Source organism: Anguilla rostrata, chromosome 4 (genome assembly GCF_018555375.3).
Source record: "Anguilla rostrata isolate EN2019 chromosome 4, ASM1855537v3, whole genome shotgun sequence".
In the NCBI taxonomy this organism is placed as follows: Eukaryota; Metazoa; Chordata; class Actinopteri; order Anguilliformes; family Anguillidae; genus Anguilla; species Anguilla rostrata.
Window position 1 is genome coordinate 41,774,217 of NC_057936.1, and position 22,087 is coordinate 41,796,303.

Sequence of the window (22,087 nt, forward strand, 5' to 3'; positions counted from 1 at the left end):
CACACTGAACAGTTCAAAGAGGACCTTCGCACATACTTTGGCCAGGCCATTGTGGCTCTTATACATCGGCCCATGTGCTAAAGCCTTAAGCAGCATTACAGTGATGCAGCATACTGTAATGCTGTAATGCTGCCCTGGATGTTTTTTGTACATTCAGCATGTCAACAGGCTGGTTGTCTTGACTGTGTGCAAGGGTGTGGGACTGTAGGCTGCTGAACCTGGTCTTCCTCTCCAGAACTGCATAGAGAGCCTCATCGCAACCAATGTATAGAGCACAGTTTGTGCATGTGTTTGTGCGTGTGTAATATATGAGACAGTTGTCTCTCTGTGAAAACAGCAACTGGCCACACCCAGAATGCTGAACAAAACAGTGAAATAAGAATCACACTGATGGCTTTTGAGAGTGTATTGCTGGCTATCAAGGAGGCTGATGAATTAAATCATTACTTCAAAGAACAAAGAGGAAACTGAGAAATCTTCAAGGGCATTCTTTGAACAAAAATGACAAGAGTAGAATGTCATTTGGGTTAAAGTGCAAAACATCTCTGTCAGTTTGCTGTCACAGTTGGGTAATCCTCTGTGTGATATAGTGAATGCTGTTAAAAGCTTGATCTCTGTTTTTTTGTAGAGTCCCTCCTGTAAACACAACAAGGCCTGTCTCTGAAGTTGGGGAGCACACCAAGGTAACAATAATCATAAATGTTAGTGTATACAGTACATTATTGCAATATAATGATCTTTATTAACGTAATGCTTTGCAATCAGGTTGCTCATTTTTCTGTGCACTTTTACACTGAAAGAAAATGGAAAAATAAGGTAATTCATTTGATGTAAACACTCAAACCCACCAAAATGCACACAGTCATGTGCACACAGACACACACACACACACACACACATGTGTACACACATTGGCACAGGCAGGTGTGTAAAGGGAATGGGAGGAGGAGGCGTGTCAGCAGAGCCCAGAATCCCATGCAGCCCAGGCCATGGAAACACTCCTTGGACTCTGTCGCCCCTCTTGCACCACATACTGCCCTCGATCGATGCTTCACGTAACCACTAAAATCCTGCTGGAAGAAAACACTTTCCTCAGAGAAGCAGGCGATCTGTGGCACTGTTGGCAGCTGCTGGGGCCACACCCTTCTTAAGTATTTTCTGACCTTACTTGCTCTGTGCTCGCTTGCCTCAGGTATCCACACCACCTGAAAGCAGGCTTTGGATCCTCACCTGTCGGTCTGTACTGTATGTCCTTTTAATTCTGCACTGTGATTGGCTATTAGCTGGAAAAAATGGCTTGGTGACTCCTAAGCTTGGGGCAGGAAAACTGTCTGATTTGCAGTGAAGCCTTCTTTAGTGCTCTCCACCTGCGAACACAAGCACAAGGAATTTCAAAAAACTTTGCTCCCTGCAGGAGCTTGGGGTTTTATGTAAGGATAACACGTTTAGACATAAATATAGTTCACTAATGCATTCAAAATGTACTTGACAACCAATGCAACTTGTTGAAAGCTATTCCAAAGCTCTCAGTGGTCTGTTAGTTTGTGATGTGATCTAACCGCTTCAGTTGATATAGGAGGTGTTTAAGTGTGCTTTGTGATATGAATTTGTATTTCAGCTAGGAGACGATTACAGCAAGATTACAGGTGGTCACATCAAATAATATCCCTTGCAGGTAAGCTGTACAACCACACCTGACAAAGGAGAAACTCCATCTTTGGAAAGAGAGAAATTCTGCCCTGGTGAGGAAGAAGGCCAGCTGAAGCAGACTGCAACAGGTCAGTGAGGTCAGGGGTTAGAGCTTATGAAAAGAGCTCATAGAAATAATTTGGTTCTTATTCTTATTATAGAACAAAAATATCATCTTTCAGCCTACTGTATAGCTGTGGGACCTATACATGGCAATACCAGCTAATTATTAAATGTCTGCACTTTAAATTGTTCAAAGCAAAATATTTTGTTCGTTGTATAATGTTAGAGCTGTACTGCAATGTGGCTAAACTAAAAATTTACATTTGTGGTCATCACTATAACTGCTGGTGGTTGTGGTGAGACTCTACTAATGCTGTTGCCTTTGGTTGTAGTCAGATTACTATTGTGGTTGCCTTTGGTTGTGGTCAGACTTTGACAATGTGGTTGTCTGGGATTCCCGTAGGAAAACAGTCTCGGTGTCAGTGATAACATGGAAGGGGGGGCTGTTTGATCCTGACTGAGTGACTGGTTCTATAAATGACAGACTGCATGCCAGTGTTGTCAATGTGACACTTTAATTAAACACACACTGCGCTATTTACAGGTTCAAATCATAAAAGAATTTATTTAATTACAATTACTAATGTGATTTTTCCAAACTTTTATATCATCAACTTCCATACATCTATGTGCTTGTCTTTTTCTAAAGAACATATTTAATACTTTTGAAACTAGCCTATAAAATTTCACAAATGGCCACTATTGGCTTAACATTTGTGGAACTTCGAGTGTACTACAGTATTCCAAACTAACATTTAAACAAACAAGCAATTAACAGGTAACGGCAGGCGTAATTTCCGTTGCCTTGTAGAATAAGCATAATTGTATAACTTTGTTAGCTACATTTTATTGTTAGACCTCCAGGGTACTCCCAGAATGTATAAGTATTAACTTACCTACTGCTTGATGTGCACTCGCTACCATAGCTACTAAACGTTACTGGAACTAGCATAGTATTACAATTTGAGATACATCATTCAAGCGTTTGGCAGTTTCTTGTTTGAACTTGATTGTTGATGCATGATGGTTGAATCACAAATTTACTAAACAAATAATTTGATTGTTGATGCACAGTCTGGTGATATACATAAATGCTGTTAATGTTACATCTGTATTATTAAAGCATGTCATGAGATTTTATATTGTAGCTTGCTAGGCATTCCAAACTCAAATGTTTTATTAATAGCTCAGCTAATGGAACAAACAGCCAGTTCTCTTCACTTGAAAATCTGCAGTATAAAATATGCAATTTTCCAGTGAATCTCAGTAACGTCATCCCACACAGTTGATGTGTGATCGTTCACCGTGGCACAACTAGGATTCGGTACCTTTTGTGTTGGCTAGGCCATGGCCGTACTTATGAACAGCGGAGGGATGGGGGAACCGGCACCCCACCCCACCCAGTGTGCAACGTCCACCTGCTCACTTGCTTGTGTTGCTTGTTGTCATTAATCACAATGTCTTTTCTTAACGACCAAATGTCGCTTTTAAATGTTATTTTGCGCAATCAGCATTTATTTGGGCATTTATTGAGCATTTATTATTATCAAATAGGTGGTTTTTTTTTAGTCTGGACAGCATGAGGATTCACTGATGGCTGACAGTGAAGATAAATAGGTCTTCAGAAAGCCATGATTGCCTTTGGTTGTGGTCAGACTCAATGTTCCAGAGAACAGTATACTGATGCTCTGTGTTTCACTTCTTTATCCCACCTCAAAAGGAAAAGAGGAACCAACATCACTTCCCTCAAAGGGATCGACTGGACCATGCCAAAACAACCCTAGACACGAGGCAGCCAAGGCATCGGTCTTCCTCACTGGGAGAAATCCCAAGTCTCAGGGCAACACCGAGGTTGGAGCACCCCTCCCCCTACATTCACACAATGGTGTGTCTCCTTTCTCTCATGGTGAAAATGACAGCAAGCCACCATTCAGCGTGAGCCACCACCCACCCACCACCATGCTGTCATCTGCTCTCGCCACTGTACTGGCCAAACCCTGGAGTGGCCACTTTCGAAGGCAGAAGGCAGAGTCCGGGGGGGGGAAGGAAGAGAAGGAGCTGAGGCAGGAAGTGGGGGATTGGGCCCACTTCCTCAAGCCACACCGTCCTTTCACTGGGGAGGCACTAGGGTGTCCTGGCAACAACACCACCACCCCAATGTTCCACCCACTCCCTGGTTCACACGAACAGCATGTCCAAGATGGAGATATTTTCCCTGGACCTGATTGCAGAGGTGGGGCTCCCACTGGGAGTGGAATGGCCCTGCCCCCAACCCCACCCAAGACCCCATGTGTAACCTCCACGCGCTCGCTGGATTACCACTGTTACCGAAGGGTGTCACAGGCAGGCCCCCCTGGCTTCTTGAGCCCCCGCTTCAGAGACCCGTCTTCTGTGCTGAGCTCCAAGCCCACCACCAGCAGCCTTCTGCTCTCATTCAGACGCCTAAGCTCCACCAGAGGAAGTCCCAGCACCAGCTTGCCCCTTACCAACACACCCCCACCCTCCCCAGGCAGTTCCACCCTGCCTGCCACTAGAAGCATCACTCAGGAAAGACCCAGGCCATCCAGTGGGCTCAGCAGGGGGGTGTCCATCAGAGAGGGACAGTTGCCCCCCTCCCCAGGAGGGACTGGCCACAGGGAGCTGACGGACTGGTTGGACTTATTGAATGTCCAGTCACTGAAGCACAGAAACACCCTCTACTCTTCAGACTGGAGGAAACATAGTCAGCTAGTTCATGACCATGCCACTCCCAGCAATACCTTGACTAGCACTGGAAACACCACGACTGGCACCAACCTTAACTTACTCGGCTACAGCAACACCGCGACCGACAGCAACCATAATTTACTCAGCTCAAACAATAATGTGACGGGCCCCAGTAAAACCCCTACTAGCACCAGTCACAGCATACTCAGCCCCAAAAGCACTACATCCAGTAGCAACGCCACCACCTTTGGCCCAAACCACAACCTCAACAGTCAGGGAACCTACAACCTCCCCCATGATCTTCTAAACACCTATGTTTGCAAAACCACCCTTAATAGCCCAAATACTCCTATAAGCCCAAACACCTTACACCCCAACAAAAATCTCAGCAACCCTAACATTATGAATAGTCCCAACAAGTTCAACACCCTTGAGAGCCCCAACACTCCCTGTACTCCATTCAGCACCAACACCTCTGTAAGAACTTACACCCCTGTAAGACCAAAATCTCACACCACTCCTGACACCCTCAAAGGCCCCAATACACCATTCAGCCCCATGACACCTGTAAGCACGGACACCCCTTTAAACCTGAACACACCCATCACTTATAAGACACTCAGAAACCCCAACACTCCCAGTACTCCATTCTGCACCAACAGCTCTAAAAGCACTTACACCCCTGTAAGCCCAAACTCTCACACCACTCCTGACACCCTCAAAGGCCCCAACACACCATTCAGCCCCATGACACCTGTAAGCACTGACACCCATCTAAGCCCAAAAGCACCCATCACTTATAACACCCTCAGAAGCCCCAACACTCCCTGTACTCCATTCAGCACCAACACATCTATAAGCACTTACACCCCTGTAAGCCCAAACTCTCACATCACTCCTGACACCCTCAAAAACCCCAATACCCCCTGTACTCCATTCAGCACCAACACCTCCGTAAGCACTTACACCCATGTAAGCACAAAATCTCACACCACTCCTGACACCCTCAAAGGCCCCAACACACCATTCAGCCCCATGACACCTGTAAACACTGACACCCATCTAAGCCCAAAAGCACCCATCACTTATAACACCCTCAGAAACCCAAACACTTCCAATACCCTATTCAGCTCCAACACCCCTAGAAGTACTTACACCTCCTTAAGCCCAAACACTCCTATCATTCCTGACACCGTCAAAAGTCCCAACACTCCCTGTACTCCATTCAGCACCAACACCTCTATAAGCACTTACACCATTGTAAGCCCAAACTCTCCCATCACTCCTGACATCCTCAAAAGCCCCAATACACCATTTATCCCCATGACACCTGTAAGCACGGACGCCCCTTTAAACCCAAACACACCCATCACTTATAACACACTCAGAAACCCCAACACTCCCAGTACTCCATTCAGCCCCAAGACACCTGTAAGCACTAACACCCCTGCAAGCCCAAACACACCCATCACTTATAACATCATCAGAAGCCCCAACACTCCATTCAGCCCCAAGACCCCTGTTGGCACTAACACACACATCACGTATAACACCCTCAAAGGTGCCCACACTCCCAGTTCTCCAATTAGCCCGAACACCCCTATTAGCACTGACACCTCCATCAGTTCCAACACTTTCAATAGACACAACAGCCGAAACATTTTAAACCGGTACAAAAATCTCTCCAATAGGCATGCTGGGACTGTTGATACTCTTGTGGTTGCCACTATCAATAGTCCAAACACACCCATCAGCCCCAAACATCTAAGTAGCCCTCCCTACACCTGCTCTACCCAGAACAGAACTGAGGTTCCCAGGATTTTCTCATCTAGGACACAGCCAGTGGAGGACAGAGCCAAAGCAAACCACGCAGTCACCCCCTCAAGTGGCCTAGCGGAGGGCGTGGCCACTGGCTGTTCAGATGAGGGAAAGGGTGGGCCTGAAACCTTGCGTTGGCCCATCTCGCCAACTCGTCACCAATCCCTGGAGAGGACACCACATACCATGGAAGAGCCCCCCATTTTCTCCTCCCTCAGAACAGCTGTTCCATATAGGCAGGATTTGGGGTTTCCCCCCTCACCCTGCCTCTCTTCCCGAGACCCAGACCAAATCGTGACCCCCTGGAGATGCCATCTTTCCCAGGGTCTCAACCCCACCTCCAGGTTCACATTTGACAATGCTAGGGACCTGCTTTTGGTAAAATCCCAAACTCAGGCTCCCCTGCAAAACACTCTCACACCCACCCTCAGTTCTGCCCACTCGCTATACAGCAGGGACCCTGAATTGCCACCCTCTACTCTCTCCCCCCATCATGGGCCCTGGTTATCTGACAGGTCGTGGGCAGTTCCTATGGACACCACTGGAGACATCACCAGTCCTCATGTCAGTGAGCCAGTGTCTGACATGAGTGGAATGTCTCTTCCTGCACATGACAGTGTCTCAGCACATCTGGGAGCCCAGCCCCAGAGCAACACCAATGCCTCCTACAAGACATCCCAGGATATGTCCTCATTCGTGCCAGAAACCAGCCTTCAGCCTTCTGCCTCGAGTGTAGGTGCTCTCACGGGAATGGGAACAGACTGCACCCTTTGCCTCAGTGCCTTGCAACATCCACTGTGTAAACCACAAATGTCCCCACACCAGAGCCCAGCCAGCACAGACCATTTCAACCCATCAATTATCAGCATCATAGACTCTCCCACTAATCAAGGCAGCGAGAGAATTGGAGCAAGCTTAAAGAAATACGCCCACAGTCTCCCACCACCCAAAACGTGCATTCCAGCTGGCAGATGTGCAACTGCCGTCGAGACCAAGCCAAAGGGGATTGTGAGTAAAAAGGAGTGTGACTCAGTGGTGGAGAAACTTAATCCTGCACTGCACATGAAACACCAGTCTGCTAACAGAAGCCTTTTAATGTTCAGGAGTGGGAAGAGCAACCTTAGCCCATCTGTTTCTGGCAAAGCAGGTGAACTTGTGACCCCCATGTGTGATGGAACAAGCAAGGCTGTAGGAGAGGGGAATAAAGGCAGCCCTAAAATAGACCAGGTGCCGAGTAGCATGGAAATCACTAAACACTTTGATGATGAATCTCTGACCACAAGAAAAAATAGCAATGACATGCAGAATCTTGTCCTTAACGTGCCCAGCCAAGTTTCTGAAGGTGACAGAGCCGGAGAACCAGACAAGTGGCAGAGCTCAGGGGTGCTGAAGCCATTGAACCTTGAGAACAAGACAGGAAGCAGCAAACCCAGAAGTCAGCAGGAAGCCCAGGTTATGTACCTGCCCACAGAGAGCACCCAGCCTGAGCCTAAGCAGGATGGCAGTTGGCATGGTCTGAAGAATGGCAACAGGAATATCTCCTACCAAAGGTACCTCTCACCTTTGGGACATGAAAACGTCTCACCTTTCAGTGATTGCTTGAACCTTATTATTATTATTATTATTATTATGAGCTATCATATATCAGATTTTATAAAGCTCAATTAGCTCATTAGCTAGCTTGATGGTTCCATCAGATCAGCTACTTAGCCTATATAGCCCAGCCTGGTGACAGTGACATGTCTGTTTTTCAATTTATTGCTTTTCCAACGAGATTTTCTTGTTGCAACACCCATTCGCTGAATATTCAAGCACCTGAATTGGTTGCCCTAATAAAGTGTGCCATGCCAAGAAAAAGTATATTTCTTCCATTGAAGTTGAGTTGTATATATTGACAAGTCTGTAACAGAGACTACATTTTTCTATAACAGACTCTTCTCTCCTGACAGGTATGCCACTGTTCCAGGCAAGCCCAGCAGCAATGAGGCCGGCTGGTGCAACCTTGACTTCAACCCAGAGGATGTGGAAAATGAGAACGTCTTCTATAGCACCGCCACAAATACCAAATACCCAAGGAGCCAGAGGTCGATATCTTTCTGTGAGCCTGAGGATGCAAGGCGGGCCATCAGCACCCACGGTTACGATCCCTGGGGCCAGCAGGCCATCCAGCGGGAGTCCTTTTATAGCCTCTCCCCCTCTCCTTCTCCCTCCCCCAGTAGGGTCTTTGGCCTGCGTCATGGACGCTCGTTCTCTGTGAGCAGTGTGCACTCCAGCCGCCCCTCGGGTTTTGGCCGCATCTCCACGGGTCCCAAATTGGGCAGCAGTAATGACCTCTATACCATGGATGTTGATGTGACGTCCTCGGGGCCTGTGGACCTTGGTGGCAATGTCCAGCAAAAAGCAACCCGGAGGTTCTCCTTTAGCCTGGACCAAGACACTGGCCTTGAAAGAATCTGTGCTCCTTGCCAATTAGAGACTCCCCCCTCCCCCCTTCCGTCACCCCCAGAGTCCCCCAGGCCCACCCGCCGCATAAGCTCCTCCTCCACCACCAGCCGGACGTCCCAGGACACTGCATCTCCAAGGAGCCGCCTCCCCTCCAGAGGCTATATGTCCAGCCTCTCTGCCTTCGAGGAATCTGACTCAGAGACCACCACGGACGATGAGTACTACCTCAGCCCAGACCGGGGCGAGAGGGAAACAGAGTTGTAGTAGTAGCATCTAAGGAGCGCAAGTGAAATGCTGGGAATCGGGACCATGTTGTGGGTGTGGCTGGGGATTGCAGTTTCAGTCTGCTGATTCTGTTACTGAGCTCAGCTGCAGCTAGTGTCAATGCTGTTAATGTTAATGGTGCAGACGACATGTCTATCATGTCTACAGGCTTATCATACAGGTAAAGTTTTATTGGGGAAATTTTCTCAGTGGTTTCCCTGAGGTTCCTACACTGTGTGCTATTCTATTATTGTTTATTTATTTATGCCTTGCCAGCGTTGTGCAGGGGGCATAAGGCTGAGCGGAATGTGGTGTAGTGGTTAAGCACCCTTTTAAATGGGGGTAATTTGCATGTTGAAACTATGGGAAAGATGCTGCTGTTATTTTTCTGAAAGAGGCACGCCTCCCAGATTGCTTTGATAATTAGGCTGCTGTTTATATGAAACTTCATTAGATATAAAGTATGTATTCCTACCTGGGAGAGTGCAAGGCTCATAAATCATGTGATGTAACCCAGAGCTTGGCACCGACTGAAAATCGCCCCACCCATAATTCATTAAAAATCTGATGGGTTTGGCTTTTTTAAAGAACATTTCCAGGGGCCAATGCTCAAAATGGCTTGAGGTATCGGGCTGGGTTGGAGTGAAAGTTTTTATTGACTCTGGGTCACTTCTCTGGTTTGGTTTAAGCTTAATTCTCTTGCTCGTTGTTCATTTGGTTTACAGCTGGAATAGCAATCCATACCTGTTTTTGTGAGGACAGAGACATGCATACAGACAAGAGTTTAAAAATGAAAATGGTTTGAGTCCCAGGTATGATTCTTGCATTTCCAAAAGAGACAAATGCATGCTATTGTCAGATGATTGTCACTAAATATTTTGTAAAAGATACAAGGACTGTAACAATATGGAACTTCCTATATTGCAGTGGCAGAGAGATTTCATTGCAGTTAGCAGTGATTTTGCACTAAAATGTTAGTATTATTATTATTATTATTATTATTATTATTATTAGGGGTGTGCCTTTTAGACCTGTAACCACTAAATTTTAAGAAACATGCTAAATCTGGAGGTAAATCTTGATGATTTAATGAGAAGAGAATATATAAATAATGCGCCATTGCAAGACTTTATCATTGTTAAAATCCTGTTAAGCATGTGTACAAATGAATAAACATCATTATATGGACCTAATGGTCTATAACATAAATTCTACTCATTAAACATAATATTGTTGGTACTAGTGTCTTTCATGTTTTAGGCGTACTATATAGCCTACTCCACAGGTGTCAAACTCCACTCAAAGGGGTGTTCTTAGCACCAGTGGTGCATTAAGGAATCCAGACACCTTGTTCTCAGGGCCTTAATTGAAAGCTGATTGAAAGGAAACCACAAAAACCCGCAGACACTGCGGCCCCCTTGGGATTCAGTTGGACACCCCTGGCCTACTCTGTTAGACTGCGGAGGCGATGACGTGATTTTAAAAATCGCCAGCCAGCATCTTGATCTTTATCTGTTTAAATAAAACATTTGAACTTTATATTTTTCAAGGTTTTATTTTATTTTAGAATAGACCTGTCTTCTCAAATATGCAGCAAAGCCAACATCTTATAAGACATAGCCTACTCTCTCTTCTTATTCTTCGAAATTAAGTACAAGCCCGTCGTGTGGCGTTTTTGCCTCCAGTGCTCTTATTATTGCTTTAGAAATTTTCTTGAAATGCATTCAAAAGCTGAATTCCTGTGGCCTCACTACAGCTTCAAATAATAAGTCAATTTTAATTAAGAATAAGCACACATCACTTATCAATTGAGCACATCCCTAATTATTATTATTATTATTATTATTATATGCAAAAATTATTGGTTAAAGTCATAGGTTTAATTGTACTGTGCTACAATTATGCCAATGCTTCTGTTCTGAATACCTGCCGTGCCTTGGAATTTGAAGTTAAAAAATTGGATGTTATTATTTAACATCACTTTCAGAAAACAACAGACACGTGAGACTCGGTACGCCCTTACTAAAGAGTAAAGTTCACTTTCAGGCCGTCCGTCACATGCTTTTACACGGCGGGTGACCTTAAAATGTTGTAGGCAGAATTGTGTATTTTGAGCCATCTCCAGGAAGGAGTCTGGCTTGCTATGGCTCTGTCGCTTATTCAGCTGTTGAAAAATGACCTTATATGGTTAAAACTTATTTAAGCATGTCATAGAGTTAATTATTTTTCCAGATGTGTTTTTTTTTCTTACAGTGCTATACCTCTAAAGTAGGTGCTTGGTACAGTGTAAAAACATTTATGTACATACTGTACTAATAAAACTTTATTTGTGGTTGGAGCCTTATTGTCATTAATGTTTGAAGTGTCTCATAAGCTTTATTAAGTATACAGTGCATTCCACGTTTAGCTCAAGTGCCTCTTCAAACAAATGCAACAGCATTTTGAATCCATTGGAATTCAGCTTGTTTGTTTGTTGGTACGCTTTGCGAGTAGCCTAGTCACATTCCAGTAATGGTAGTTGGTTGGCTGATGACAATGTCTACAAATGTCACTGCTATTTATACAGTGAAAGGGAACAACAGAATATGGGATTGTACTGCCAGGGTGTGGCTGTCAGAGAAAACTATTAGTTGATAGAGAACATTACAGATTGCAAACTGTTTTCACCATGGCAACTGGTGTGTCAAAACACAAGGAGTCATTGCTGGCAGGCTCTGAGAGGAGAGGGTGGCTTTTCTCTCTGAGAATCTGTCAGATCTCAGTAGGTAAATGTGATTGATCTCCCAAAATCAGATGGCAAATGTCTCACTATAGGAATATCTGGCTCTCTTTAATAAATTAAAATGACAACTGTATATCTACTTGAAAAATAATGGTAAAACAACATAGAAGGCCATTTTAAAATCTGAAATCTGGAATTAGCAATAGCAGGGTCCCTTTCTCACAAACAAATTTGCGATATGCTCTATTGATGCAAGTTCACACGGAAGAGAGTGTCTGAGACTTGGCCCTAGACTGACCCAGTTGTGTGCACAGTAGTGGTGGAAACTTTCAAACTGATCAGTGCACTCAACATGTCTACTTGAATTTAGTTTCCTTGATTAACCCTAATATGTTGAAAGTAATGACTGGTTTCAAAGGTTTAAAGTTTATCAAGATAATCAATACCAGTGAAGCTTATTCTTCCCAGTTTCATGAGGGAGGGTCTCGTGAATAATTGAAAATTCTGTGCTGCAGATGTTACATCAATCAGGGTTTCTCATGACAAAACAGCCTGTTAGCAGCTCTGTGATTTACTGTTCTGGCTGATGCCTTTTGACCTAGGGGATGACTCTGATTACCATGTCATGATCCCTTCCTCTTCAACTGGAGAAGCTCCAGTTAAGTGCCATCACCTGACAAACACAGGATTGAAATGTTGTCTCAATGCTAGTAGCCAATATTTTAAATTTGGGATGTGATAAAATTTGCATGCAATATTTTTTCTTTTAGGACTGACCTCTTGCTCGATGTGTGCAATACTTGACTTTATAGAATTTAAAGGTAATATCTTGCTCAAGGGTTTTTTTTAAAGAAGTGCAAAAAAACCTGCACCCTTTTGGTTAAATTGCTTACCTGGGAGGCAAATCAAGAATAACGGCTAGCGATGTGAACAAAGTCAGTTAAAGCAGTAGTTTTGTTCATAGCCTTCATTAAAATGCTGGCTTGCAGGTCCTGGGGCATTAAATACACAGAGCTTGCTGACCCGGTTTTGTCTGGAAGTGAAGCACTGCCTGCGTGATCCTGGGTCAGTGCTTCTTCTAAGAGCCAGTCCCTGTTTGTTTTACCTGATATGCCAGTGACTGACCCTGGGTCAGTGCTTGTTCTTGGAGCAAGGCTCTGTCTATGCAGCCTGACATGTCACTGAGAGTTCCTGGGCCAGTACTTCTTCCAAGAGCCAGTCCCTATTTCTGTTGCCTGAGATGTACCAGACTGATCCTAGGTCAGTGTTCCACAGACCCAGCCCCTTTTTGTGTTGCTTGACATGTCAATGACTTGGCTCCCTTCCTGTTGTTCTCAGTGGAATGCAGTGTAGCTGCCCAGCAGGGTGTGGTGTTTACTTGGTTACACCCTGCTGTCAGGCGTAGCCTGTATGTGTATGTCTGCGTGTGTGTGCATGTGTGTGTGCGCGTGCATGTTTTTTTGTATGTGCATATGTGCATGTGCACAAAAACTATTTCTTGGCTATCTGGATCTCTTTTTTATGGTTGTATTGTTCTGGAAATTACATGCAGTCTCTCTTGGGACGATCAGGAAAGTGAGGCGTATAAAAGACGTAGTAGAGGCACACTATTGGTGCTCTCTCCAGTGCATCTGGGCTGGGATTCTGTCAGACAGCAGCAGGCTGTGCTGAGGCCTGTCTGAGCTGCAGGCTCATTTTTGCTATCACACCAGAGGTAGACCGCTGGACAGTTGGAGTGCAAAATTTGTGGTTTTTCGTGCAAAACCTATGATGCTGTCACTCAAGTGTGAAATCACTTCGTTTTTTTTTTCGGCTTTGATATATTCCATGTGCTGTACTATTCAATCGGTTCCATAATTACCCAGTTAAAGTAAAGCCAGGAGACACACATGAAATCCAAATAGTAGGAATTAATAAAGGAATTATTCGACTGCTGAAAACAGCACATTTCATAGAAACAATTAATGTTATAGCAGCAACTCAAAAATATTTGGACTTTTAAATAAATGGAATATTATTGCAGATTTAGTTTATTTTTATTATTTTGAATTTGGTGGCAGCAATTCTGAAACCTATGTATTTTCCAAAAATACTACTACTCAATAAAATGTTATTTTATTAGAATAAAAGTATATAGTTTTCTCATATATTTGAGCATAAAACATAGTTTATTATAGCTGTGTTCTTTTTTTTTTCTTTTGTAAGAGTACAGGGGACAGTCTGCACTCCTTTCTCCTTTCATGATTTTTTCTTTATTCAGATGGATAGAAAGCAGAAAGGGCAACAGATACAGAATCAAAGTTCATAGAGAAGTGATCAGAACCTGCAGCCACTGATATATGGCTTGAGAGTCGGCTGCCCTGTGGACTGCACCACACCACAAGCTTGTATTGCTTATTTTATACAGCCTTTCACCCCCATTTTCATCAAGGATATTCTGGACCAGACTGTACATGGAAATGTCCTAATGGCAGACCATTACAGACCCAAACAGCTCACATACAGCCTAGTATATAAAATGGTACCGTTCATGGCAGTTATAAAGTTAACCTATACTAGCATGGCACTGGACCTGTGTTCAACAGGGCCTCCACAGTAGACAGAGCCTCTGCTAGAAAGGGTTCTCTAAACAACAGGGTCTTAAATGCAGTAACAGGCCTCTACACTAAACAGGGCCTGTATACTGGACAGGGCCTCTATATTAAACAGAACCCGGTTTCACAAAGCAGAATTACTGAGTTAGCTGGATAACTGCACTGAGTAAAACCTGGAACTCTAAAAAATACTGAACATGGACTGAAGTAAAAAGAGCTGTTCTGGATTTTATTCAGCCCATTTATCCAGATAACTCAGTAATCCTGCTTTGTGAAATACCCCAGGGGAGCTGAGCAGGGCTTCTATATTTAGGCCTTTACCCAGGAAGATCATACCTAGGTTGGCTGAGTTGGTAAAGTGAATGTCTATAGGCTAAGGGTTGATGTGATCAAAGAAAATCTTGAATAAAGGAATGTAACAAAAGATGGTGTTAAAATTCAAAGAAACCGAATCAAAGTCAAAACAGCTCAGGTTAAAATCATGTCAGGACACATTATATGTGTAGGGAGGCTAAGAGTTAAGACAGGAAAAGAATAACAGTGTGCTGAGTAGGAGGACTTCTGTTTATAGAGGCGTGTCAATAGGAGTATTGGTATTTTATCTCTTAAGTGTTTTTGTAAGATAATGTACTCTGAATGTTTGTGCACTTTCCCCATAGTGATTAATTGTGAGATTGGAGATTGTTAGCAGAGACATTTTTTAATTAGTTTTGAATAGCATTTAATATACAGTGAGTGCCATAATGTTTGGACAAAGACATTATTTGTCGATTTGGCTCTGCACTGCACAATTTTAGATTTATAATCAAAATATTCACGTGTTTGAAATGCACCTTTCATTTAAGGGTATTTTTATACATTTTGATTTCATCATTTAGAAATGACAAGACTTTTAAAAATAAATAGTCCCCCCATTTCAGGGCATCATAATGTTTGGGACATATGGTTTCACAGGTGTTTCTGATTAGGCAGGTGTGTTCAATTGCTTCCTTAGTGCAGGTATAAGAGAGCTTTGAGTATCTAGTTTTGATTCTAGTCTTTTGATTTCATTTGGAGTCTGTTATTGGTAAATGGTAAATGGACTGCATTTATATAGCGCTTTTATCCAAAGTGCTTTACAATTGATGCCTCTCATTCACCAGAGCAGTTAGGGGTTAGGTGTCTTGCTCAGGGACACTTCGACACGCCCAGGGCGGGGATCGAACCGGCAACCCTTCAACTGCCAGACAACCGCTCTTACCTCCTGAGCTATGTCGCCCCCCATTGTCATTTGTCAACTTTGTCATATTGGCATTTGTCAACATAAGGACCAGAGCTGTGCCAATGAAAGTCAAGGAAGCCATTATGAGGCTGAGAAATAAGAAAGAAAAAAAACAGTCAAAGACATAGGCCAAACCTTAGGCTTACCAATCCCATCTGCTTGAAACATCATTAAGAAGAAAGAGAGCCTGGTAAGCAAAGGAAGACCTCTATGGTGAATATAATAAATTTGGGGGCATTTGGCTGAATTTGAACAGATAAGATGATAAGAAGTACACTTCATAATTCATTCTCCTGCTGCTATCAGCAGTTCTGTCATCAGTGAAATGACAAAATCTGTGGCAGCCATGCACGGCAAAACCATAACACCCCCCACCACGTTTCACAGATGAGAGGATCCTTTGGATCTTGGGCAGTTCCTATTGGGCTCCATACTTTGCTCTTGCCATCACTCTAATACAAGCAAATCTTGGTCTCATCTATCCACAAGATCTTTTTCCAAAACTGCAGGCTCTTTTAGGTGGTTCTTCCCAAACTGTAACCTGGTAATCCTGTTTTTGCAGCAAACTATTAGTTTGCATATGGCAGTGTACTTACTTACTTAATCTTCTTCGTTCCCTGTGGAACATAAGGCTGCGAGTATCTGCTTCCTGTAGTTCTGTTCATGAAGTCTTCTGTGGACAGTAGTTTCGGGATCTGTTGGACAGCTGTATGGAGCTTTTTCTTCATTATGATGATAATTATTCAGTCATCTACTGGAGGTCTTCATGGCTTACCAGATTCTTTGTGATATCTGAGCTCACCAGTTCTCTCTTTCTTAATAATGTTCCAAGCAGTTGATTTTATTTAGCTGAAGGTTTGGCCTATGTCTCTCACTGTTTTTTTTCTTCTTATTTCTCAGCCTCATAATGGCTTCCTTGACTTTCATTAGTACAACTCTCGTCCTCATGTTGACAAATGGCAATATCCCAAAAGGCAATCAAAAGGCTAGAATCAAAACTAGATACTCAAAGCTCTCTTATACCTGCGCTAACGAAGCAACTGAACACACCTGACTAATCAGAAACACCTGAGAAGCTATTTCTCCCAAACATTATGGTGCCCCGAAATGGGGGGAATATTTATAAATAAGTGCTGTCATTTCTATTCATGAAGAAAACAAAATTAATAAAAATACCTTTAAATAAAAGGTGAGAATATGCACTTAAACCACATGTGAATTAAAGTGATTTGGTTACAAATCTAAAATTATAGAGTACAGGGCTAAATTTAAAAAAGACTTTGTCCCAAACATTTTGGTGCTCACTGTATGTCTTAAATTTTTTATATAATGCTTGGTTGTATATGATAATATATAATATGGTTTACTTTATTTGTCTGTGAGTTTCTCATGATTATGAACATTAGTTCATCCCGGGCACGTCACCCAAAATGATCTCAACTTGCATTAGCTTTTAAATACCTGGGTGTTCACTGTAGGCTTCTATTGTCAAGTCACCTGCTTAATACATTTAGTGGTCAATTCTGACCCTCATATGAGTAAGTATTGATGTAAGTCATGACAGGAAATAATGCAACAATGACAACGGTCAAACACAAAAACGCCTTTGAGTGACTGGGTCAAAACTACAATACAGGCACAAAAGACAATAATAGACTGGTATTTACAGACAAAAACACAAAATGCAGTCTAAATGAACAAAGAAGGGAATCATATCAGAGAAGAAACAAAATTGAGCAGTGGGCAGATGTCAAAAAGATTTTTAAGCATTGTCCATGCTTTCTAAGGAGCAAGGTAAAGCAAGGTTCAGGCTTGACTGCAATAAAAACCATAAAACTATACAACACTGTAGCTGCATTCCAGAATATAATGAGTAGTCTACTATACTTGCAAACTAGTCAATTAGGTTACATATTATTGGCACATGAAGGACCTGCCCTAGCACTTGCGAAGTTCTGCAACAGAGGCGAAAAAATTGTTCCAGATAATGCACAGAACCTTTTCTTTACAACCAAATTAGTTGTTACAGAACGATGTCTCTTCCTATAGACAAGTTTATACTAAGCACAGCAAAAGAAAGGCTGATGGGTGTTAAGCAACTAATCATTAATGATAAAATATCATCCTCAATATTACCTTGCATTTTTGTTTTCTTTTTTGTTTTTTGCCTACACCATTGCAAAATATTTCATGGTTATGATTAGTCTTATTTTACTATTTATGTTCAGGTAATGTCATTTTATTCTTTATGTACTTCCCATTGCTGAGAAAAAAAGTTGCCGACAAAACCTGTAAAATTGTCTGCAGCATCTATGTAGTCCTATGCATGGAAGGCCAAACGTGACAGTGTGGGAACACTGCTGTCAATCATCATCTGTGCTAAATTAGTGTAAATGTATTTAGATTACTGGGGTGGGGCAATGTGATAACTGACTCGCAATGAGGCTCTTTTGACCTCTTGCTGAGAGTTGACTGAATTTCAGGTGAGAAAACTATCCTAGATAATCTACTGCTCCCACTCCTGATGAAAGAGATGTTGACATTTAGTGAATTATTATTCTACAATATTGAGCCATTCAAAGTTGTTTTTGGTCAGACAGAATGAATAGTTATGGTATTATTTAGACTTATCTAGGGTGTATTCCTGCTTCTCGCCCAATGCATGCTGTGATACGCACCAGCACCCCAGCAACCCTGACCAGGAATAAGCAGGTTAGATAATGTATGAATTGCTGGTATTATTTGGATGTGAAATTACTGAAAATGAGGTGCTGTCAGCATTTACATAGCATTCATCACAATGTCAGAATTTACTTAGCATTCATCACCATAATATCCAGCATCATTTAGGCCACATGAGGGTTTGTAATGTCATTTTATTGGATATGTATATCCACTATAAAACCACTTATCATAAAAGCATTATTCCCACCAACAGCCTTCTGACAAAGAGCTGACTGGTATTGATTAGTATTTGGATGGGAGACCAGTGTCAATGGTGTTCAGCCCATGTATGGGCAATGGACCAAAAAGTAAACTGTTGTTTCCAGTGTAGTGTATTATTTGAGTTCTCAAGTATATTTTTGATTGGCCCAGATAGTTATTGTGTACGTTGAAGGATACTTTAGATGCTGATGGAATTTTGCAGCTTTACAAGGGCGAATATAGGGGCATCAATGGTTTTGCGATGCAAAGCAAGAAAACACAAGTAACTCCAATGCAGCGTGTAGAGAGATTCTCAGAGAAGGGAGGGTTCCTTCTCATTGCCCACTAGCAACCCCCGCTGGTCAATCAGGAACCTGTGATCTGCCTGTTGAGTTGCACATGAAGTATATTAATTCGACTGACATCTGCGCAAGCCGGACATGTAAACTTTGGTGTGACAAGAGGTACTGCTTGACATCTCTAATTTAGAGGAGAGCACATGTTTGTCTGCGCTCTCCGAAATTGACAGTATAAGTTGCAGAAACAAGTTCTGATTAAATAAGCATTCCAAAGTGGGAGAAAATGGGGTGCTTTAGAAAAACAGTAAAAACAGAGGACAGTCCCTGTGGTCTAGTTAACCAAATGCATATCAATAACGAAACCCTTTTCACAATAAAATATGAACAGAAACTAAAGGGTCATTTTCTTTAAAAGACAGTTTACTCTTGCTGTGTTGAGACAGATTTAGGTAATGTGGTGAAAATATGGGCCCTTAGCCATGCAAGATCATCTTTGATCATTATGCAAGCACCACAGCCCCACCCAGTGGACAGGAAGGGCACTAACAAAGTTATTATTACTTAGGTTGGCTATTCCACACAATTCATTCTTGGGGCTGGCTCTTCAAGAAAAGCCTCATTTTTTCAGTGTATAATGTTGTTCCATGCTTAGCTTGCTGTATTATTACTTTTTTTTTTTTTTTTGGTTTTAAGCATCAAATTTTTTGGGAACATTGTTATGTTTACGATCAGGGACATTTATGGTTCTGTGACACAGCTCTGTGAATCAAATTGTTAATTAATGGGAGGGAGGATAGTAGTACTGTGGTTATTCACATTGGAGTGCAAGTGCACTTGAGTTTACATTTTGAGAGCAATGGATGCGTTTGATGTGTTCATCTAATTATTGCAGCAATGAGCTGTAAGATTGAATATGTAAGCTGTACGAATATACAGATTGGTATTTCCTGACAAACATAATGTTTCCCGTAAACATCATAGTTCCAATGTGGGAGAAAAATCTTTTTATTTACCAAATAAGTTTTCCACAATATTTACATCTGCTACACATCCAAGACCCATTGAAAATGCTGTTTTTCTTGATTGAAATACTGTACAGTTGAGGCCAAAAGTTCATACACCTAGGCTAAAGATATTCAAACTCAGTTTTTCACAACTTCGCACATTTCATGTAACCATACATTTCTTTTGGCAAGTCAATTTGGGTATCTACTTTGTTCACATCAGAGGTAATTTTTAAAAAATCTATTAGAGATTTATTTCAACTTTAATTCACTATATCAAAATTCCAGGGGTTAAAAATTTACATACACCAAGTTGACTGTCTCTTTAAACAGTCTGGAAGATTCCAGAAATTGATGTAATGACATTTTAGAAGCTTTTGATTGGCCAATTATCATAATTAGGAGTTATTTGGTAGTTAATTGGCATCTGTGGCTGTATTTAAGGGCCTACCTTTAGAGCCACTGCATTTTTGCCCTTGATTTCATGGGAAAATCCAAGCAAGTCAGCAAAGACCTCAGAAAAAGAAATTGTGGACCTCCACAAGTCCAGTTCCTCCTTAGGAGCAATTTCCAAATAACTGAAGGTACCACAAGCATCTGTACAAACAATTGTATGCAAATATAAAAATCCTTGGACCACACAGACACTGCATCGTTCAGTAAGGAGGCACAAATTAACTCCCAGGGCTGAACGAACTTTGGTTCAAAAGGTTCAACTGAACCCCAAGACAACAGCAAAGAAACTGGTGAAACACTTGGAAGCATCAGGTACCAAAGTATCTACATCCACCATTAAGAGCATCTTACATTGCCATGGCCTGAATGGCTGACGTGGAAGGTAGAAGCCCCTACTCCAAGACTAGCATAGAAAAGCCAGAATGTTCAAAAGTTTGCAGTTTGATCTGAAAAAGCATGTCCAAGTAAGGAGGCCGACAGACCTGACTGAGAAGCTTGTGGAAGGTTGCCCAAAGTGTTTTATTCAAGTTAAGTAATTAAAAGGCAATGCCACAAAATACTAACAAAGTGTATGTAAATCTTTGACCCACTGAAAATGTGATATAGTACATACAAGCTGAAATAAATCTTTTAGTCTTTTATCTATTATTTAGAAATGACCTCTTATGGAAATAAAGTAGATACCCTAATTGACTTAACACTGTGAGGGAGAGGGGAGTGTCGGAGGACCACACGCAACTGAACAGGGAATAGAAAAGCTTATCCCCGAGGAGATAAGCCACTGGAGGAAACGAGGACAGGAAAAAATAAAACAGACTGTCAGGAGTGAAAACTCAAACTCCCTGTCAAGCCTTAAACCGGCCAAACAAAAAACCACCCTCTAAAAACAAGGGCGAGAAACAAAAACACTGAGCACAGCTCAGGATCGAAAAATTGTTGGGATATAAACCAGGGAAACCCAACGTAACCGAGTCGCAGCTCAGACCCAAAACAAAAAGGAAAACTTGGGGGTCGAACACCGAGATACCCAAGAACCTAAGACGCAGCTTAGGAAAATGAAAAGGTAAAGCCCTAACGGTTTGCCGGCACGAAGCCCAGAAACACAGACCGAAATACAAACCTTCTAAGGGGGAAACATTTCTTGAGAAGCGAGAGAACAGGAGGTTTTTTAAATAGGCTCTGAAATACCTTACCGGCTCAATGAGAACGTAAGTTGACACTGAAGCAAGGACTGAAAGTCAGACAGTGTCTTAAATAGCCTTGCCTGATGCAGGTGGCCGAAATCACAGCATAGGGAGGAATAATTGGAAACACGTGCATCCAATAAGGTAATAATCAGGCCAGGATGCCAAAAAACGGAACTGCACCCCAAACCCATGACAAACACAGGATATGTATGGTAACATTAAATGTGTGGACTTGTGAAAAAATTGAATTTGAATGTCTTTAGCCTAGGTGCATGTAAACTTTTGGCCTGAACTGTATTATGCCAATCCAATGAAAACCACAAAGCATAAACAAGGAATAATTAATCATTTTAAAAATATGTGTTTTTTAACTACTAAAATTTACAAGAGCAGCTGAAATGTCAGAAATGTCAAAACGTCTAGTTTTTACGATTATACCATATTGGACAAGGACACTATGCTTTGATATAAATATCTTGTTCATAGTGCATACAATATTACATTGTTATATTACATTGTTATAAAACGGCTTGTTCTGTTGGACCATGGGAATCCTTAAGCAGTTGAATGACACTGAGGTCCTCTTAGATAAAAACAAATGGGTTAGGTGTCCTGGTTATTACCATGACTGGAAGGTTTTGTCACCTCTCTGGA

At 42.3% G+C, this 22,087-nt stretch overlaps 1 protein-coding gene across 1 annotated transcript in view; it reads left to right on the forward strand.

Annotated features, from left to right (window-relative positions):
* zmp:0000000991 (mucin-17) overlaps positions 1–11,323 on the forward strand; it is a 28,758-nt gene extending 17,435 nt beyond the window's left edge. The window contains exons 4-7 of the mRNA XM_064332692.1: positions 629–683; positions 1,676–1,778; positions 3,473–7,826; positions 8,226–11,323. Coding sequence (XP_064188762.1) covers positions 629–683; positions 1,676–1,778; positions 3,473–7,826; positions 8,226–8,985 — 5,272 coding nt within the window. The 3' untranslated portion in view covers positions 8,986–11,323. The remainder of the gene's footprint in view (positions 1–628; positions 684–1,675; positions 1,779–3,472; positions 7,827–8,225) is intronic.
* Positions 11,324–22,087: the final 10,764 nt, after the last annotated feature.